General features: G+C 54.5%; 1 protein-coding gene across 1 annotated transcript in view; it reads right to left on the reverse strand.

The window, feature by feature from the left end:
• FBXL22 (F-box and leucine rich repeat protein 22) overlaps positions 1-4,955 on the reverse strand; it is a 6,075-nt gene extending 1,120 nt beyond the window's left edge. Inside the window, exons 1-2 of the mRNA XM_006093457.3 lie at positions 3,191-4,955; positions 6-97 (exon numbers count right to left, since the gene is read on the reverse strand). Of these exons, the coding sequence (XP_006093519.1) occupies positions 6-97; positions 3,191-3,525 (427 nt within the window). The 5' untranslated portion in view covers positions 3,526-4,955. The remainder of the gene's footprint in view (positions 1-5; positions 98-3,190) is intronic.
• Between the last annotated feature and the right edge of the window lie 299 nt (positions 4,956-5,254).

Consider the following 5,254-nt stretch of genomic DNA (forward strand, 5'->3'; position numbering starts at 1 on the left):
GGTGCGGAGGCGCGGGCAGCAGCGCAGCAGCCGCGCCAGGCAGTCTTCGGTGACGTGGCCGCAGCCGGACAGCGTGACGGACGCCAAGTTGGGGCACCTGTGGAGAGAGGGTGACCGTCACAGGGGCGGGGCCGAGGAGGACGCGGTTGGCGGCCCCGGCCACGCCGGTGCCCGGTGCCGGAGCGCGCTGTCTCGGTCGTCCCCCCAGGAGCCCTGGGAGGCGGTGCCCGACCCGTAGCAGGAGGAACGGCCCAGCGACTTGAAGGCACTTCCTGGCTGCGATGCTGCGGCCGGGAGCCGAGCCCGGGCTGGGGCCACATTTCCCTTCCCCGTGCCGCACTCCGCGTGGCTGCTTAGGCCCAGGAGCCCCGGTCCTGCTGGGACAGAGGCGGCGCTGGGTCCTGGAGGGACATCTCTCCGCGCTCGCTGCCTTCCGTGTGCGCGAGAAGCGGGCGTGGTGAGCGCGCCCGGCCAGGCCGCCTCTCCTGGCCGCGGAGGAGGGAGGAAGGGCTTCCAGGGGGCCCGGCGTAGAGACAGGCCCGCTCCAGCCATAAGGAGGGCAGGCTGGGGGCTCTGGCTTCTAAACCCTGGTTTCAGCTCAGCTGAAGGGGCAGTCATTGCCTCCCCACTGTGACCCCAGACGACAAACCAGGCCCAGGGTGCGCAGTCAGGGACAGCGGTAGCCTGTCCAGGAAGCTTGGAGACCCTCTACCCAGCCTTGCCAGGGCCTGATGGAGCCAAGTTGGACTTGCCTGGTTGCGGTGTGCCCTGGGCTAAGTCACTCAGCCTAATGTTCCGGGTGGGCAGTAGGGAGGGAATAATGCCAGTGGGGATATGAGGATTTTTATTTGGGGTGTAGAGAGAATGGGTAGTTGTAAACACAGACAGTTCCGGTCAAGAAGGACCTACGGGCCTGGCCAGTGTAGCTCAGTCGTTGAGAGCTGGGAAGAGCAGAGGCAGAAGAACTGAGATAAAGGGCTGACAGAATCTATGAGACACTCTGCAGGGTGAGGGGTGTGCAGGAGGCAGCCAATCAGTGATTCCCTCATCATTGATGTCCCTCCCTCCCTCTCCGAAATCAATAAAAATATATATTTAAAAAGAAGAAGGACCCCTGCTGGGCACCGGCCTTGGCTCCCTGTAAGCAGAGGGAGGAGTTGAGAGGGGGAAGTCCCTGTCCCTTCCCCCATCAGCTCCCCCAGTCCCTTGACTGCACCTGCCTGGCCACATTTCGCACACTGAACCCTCCCCACCCTCCCAGGTTCACATGTCTGCCTTAGTCTTCACATCCGCCTCTGTACCCTCGATTTTGTGAATGAAGACACTGGCCCAGAGAGCTCCAGTGACTTGCCTGTGATTGATTTGCTGGTTTGACCCAGGACAAATGTCTGAACCTTGTGGAGCCACCTCCTTGTGTCAAGTGGAAGAAATTGTTACCTTCAGGAGGGTTATGGGGATTAGGTGTTTAAGCCCCAAGGTGGTGAGTGATCCCTTCCTCTAAGAACCTTTAGAATAATCCTGATGCAGGAAGAGACCGGAAGGAGAAAGAGCCAACTCCCTCCCTGCCCAGCCAGCCCCGCTGATGCCAGACCAGCTTTGATGACACTTATCTATATGCACTACATGCCAGTGCTGCTGTGTCACTTAACCCTCCTATCCTGTGATATAGGCGACTTGTCCTATTTTACAGATGAAAAAATGAGGTTGGAAGTTTAAATACTTGGGTTGGGGTCACATAATCGGACAATAGAACTGGGGGACTCAGCACAGAACCCCAACCTCCAATCCCTTGCTGCACCCATATAGGAGCCTGGGAGGCCCATTCCACACCTTGCTGGTTTGGGGGATTAGAGCAACTTCAGAGCAAGCTTTCTGCCCCATTTGTATCACCCCCCCAGTCTGATTTCTGGGCCTTGTTAAACCCATCAGAATGGCCTGGTCCTGTGAGGGCCTAGTCCCAGCCTATCTTTTCTTCCTACTGCCTTAAGAACAGGTGGGCTTCGACACCATTTCCTTCTATTCCTGTCGTGCTGCCTGGCTGGCCCAGCCTAGTGTTAGTAGCCAGCGGCTGCCCTGCCCGAAGGCAGGACGCACTGTGAAGGCCCTGGGAGAGCCTGGCCGAGGACGTCTGTGCTCTTGCTCTGGGCAGGAGGCTGTGACCACAGGGAGCTGGCATGTGGCTCAGCCTGTCTGCTGTAGGGTTGACGTATCGAATACAGGGTGTATTTGGACATACTTTTAACAAAGATATTCTATCTGAAATTTAAACTGGGAGTCTTCAATTTTTATTTACTAAAATCTGGCAATCCTAGATTGTGGGCAAATCATCCGACCTCTTAGAGCATTGGTTTGAAAAATTAGGCTAAAACACCCTTCCCTAGGAGAACTGTGCAGATTAGTACGTTTCTACTGGGGAGACCATGACTACGTATCACCACCCCTCCCTTGAGTCTGGCTGGGTTCAGCTAATCCAGAGCATCCCAGCTCTCCTTCCACAGCTGCAGTTCATGACCCCTGGGGTTTGCTTGCTGGAGGGAGGGAGGGAGGGAGGGAGAGAGAGAGAGAGAGTGTGTGTGTGTGTGTGTGTGTTGGGGGCAGGGGGAGCTGATTGCTGAATCTAGGAATCTTCTTATGAGGTCTGACCTTGAAAACCCTGGCTCAGCGGGACCCACCTAGCACGTAATGGCTGCCAGGGAGGACAGCGCCTGAAGGACAGCGCGGCTGAAGCCAGTTCTTCCTCTGCTCTAAGACCTGTGAGGCTAAGAGGAGCTTGTTTCCTCATGATTTTATCCATCTTCTGGGGGCTGTGCTTGGGGTGGGCCTAGAGCAGTGGTTCTCAACCTTGGCTGCACATTAGAATCACCTGGGAATCTTTTTAAAATCCTGATTTCAGGGCCGCATTCTCCGGAAATTCTGTTTCTTTGTTATGGGGTGGGGCCACAACATTAGTAACAAAGAAACAGAATTTCTGGAGGATGAGGCCCAGAAATCAGGATTTTAAAAAGATTCCCAGGTGATTCTAACGTGCAGCCAAGGTTGAGAACCACTGCCCTACAGGGTCTGCCTTGGGCCTATTCTGAGGACCCTGGAGGCAGAGCCATCTAGGTCTTGTAAGCTGCTCTTCCCTGCTCCCCAGAAGCCTCCTAGAGCTCTGGATGCCAGTGCCAGCGCTGCTCAGGAGGCGACCTACCTGTCGCACACCTGGAGGAGGAAATCATTGACCAGGCTCTCATGCCGGCTGCAGATGGTCCTCTGGAAGGCGCTCTTGAGCCAGTCCTCAATGCTGCACACCTGCACGCGGCTGGAGTGCCAGCAGATGGAGAGGTTCCTGAGCATCGGGCTCAGGAGGAAGTTGTCCTTCTTGAGTTCTGCGAGGGAGCGAAAGTGCAACAGGGGCCAGAGCGCGGGGTCCTCAAACACGTCCTGGAGCTGGGGGCAGGTCCTGGCGAGGTTCTTCCTGCTGTCCTTGTCCAGGAAGGAGAAGAGGTGCAGCAGGCATTCTCGGTTGAGCTGGGTGATGTGCATGGTGTGCAGCAGCCACGGCGTGTGGCTGGGGCCCAGGGACCTGACCTACCTCCTGCTCCTCCCCAGCTCTGGGCCCGTGGACATATATGGTTGTGGAATGGGGTTTATTTTGGGCTAACAACTGGTGCTGGAGCTGGGGGGAGGGGGGGCAGTATCAGACATACGTGCAGCAGTCTGTGTCTCGGCTTATGTTCAGAGGAATTGGAAATCCTGGCAGAAAAGCAGCCTATTGAAGTTAAATAGTTTCCTTAAAAGGGATTTCTTTTCCTTTTAGCTGACAATGGTGTTCAGCAGTGAGCTCGTTTGGCTTTTCCCGAGGCATTTCATTCTAGGTGGCTAGCCAGACCACCTCTGTCCGGGCTTGCAGCTCTGCGCACGGAGGGACTCTGACTGTAAATAGGATCTGCTCTTCTCTCCTACTGAACATCGGAGTTTTGCCCCACTCTTAGTAGGAAGAAGCCTGTTGTGGAAAGAGCTCAGGGTGACATTTCTGTTTCCTGAGCTGTGAGCAGACACGGATAATGCCTCTCCTGCTTTTACTCAGTGGTGATGGCTTTTCCAGGCTGGGCTGATCTGCCTTCAAACCCTGCTGCCCTCCACCAGGCAGAGGGGTGTCCCGGACCTCCTATGGGCTCTGCTTTTATCCCAAGTTGTTCCTAAAACATTTACCTTCAGTAGCTTACCTTTCTGGTTTCTTCTGTGTCATGTTTTAAATTTACTTGCTTTACCTTTTTCTAATGTGTCCTATTGTATCTAGCCTGTATTTCCAAAACACTCAGGATGGATAAAGTAGCTCTTCATACAAAAGTGCGTGAAACAACTTTAGGTCAAAGTATTTTAGGCCGAGTTTTCCCTTTAAGCGAACCTCCCACCATCCTTGTGAATGCCTTAGTTCCGCTTAGCAGATCGCATGGAAGTCTTTTCCATTAAGTTCTCCCTCCTAAAGTAACCCAGACTTCTCAACACATGGATCCATTTCCTAACAGTGCTTGCTCGAATCCGTTCTACCCTGGACTCTGCTGTCATTCCCTGCTCTGAGGGCCTGGCTTTGTGTACAGGGTGGGCGGGTGGTTGGTGCAATGCCGATAGTAAAAAGCTGCATCGGACCACAGGAGTGAGGCGAGCAGCCCTTTCTCCCTCTGCTGGACCAGGGAACTCCACCTAAGGGGCTACCTTTCTTCCTTCTCCCATTTAACTGGCACTGGAAGGAACAGGAATTCTTTATTTCCAGTTTGTAGGGTAAGAGAGAGGAAGCAACTATGCTGGACCCCCCTTCAGGAACTCCAGCTTGGTCAGGCCCAGTGCAGCTTTGCCTGCCTTTAAAAGCGGATACAGCTGAGGAAGGAGAGGATTCTGACCAGCTCCCTTGCTCCTAGAAGCCAGTCTCAGCTGTCCTCCGTTGAGGACGAACTGGCAAAACAGCTAAAAGGAAGCTTTTATCAAGGAAAGGGGAACTAGCTAGTATTTCAAGCTAATCATTTTAACTGTTAAAAATGACAGCTGAAGGCCCTCTTTGGGCTCTAGCTGTACTTCCCCACTCAAAAGGTTCACTGCAGCAGCACAGACGGGCTTAATAGAAAGCCGTATGATCGTCACTTCCCCTCCCAAAGCCTTTCCAAACCAGCACTTCTCCGAGGGCTGACCCTGGAAATAGGCAGTTCATTCACTTAAAAGGCAGGGCTGTGTGAGCCACTGGCCACTGGGAAGGGTCATTCGGCTTGTGTGGCTT

Source organism: Myotis lucifugus, unplaced genomic scaffold (genome assembly GCF_000147115.1).
Source record: "Myotis lucifugus unplaced genomic scaffold, Myoluc2.0 scaffold_115, whole genome shotgun sequence".
Lineage (NCBI taxonomy): Eukaryota > Metazoa > Chordata > Mammalia > Chiroptera > Vespertilionidae > Myotis > Myotis lucifugus.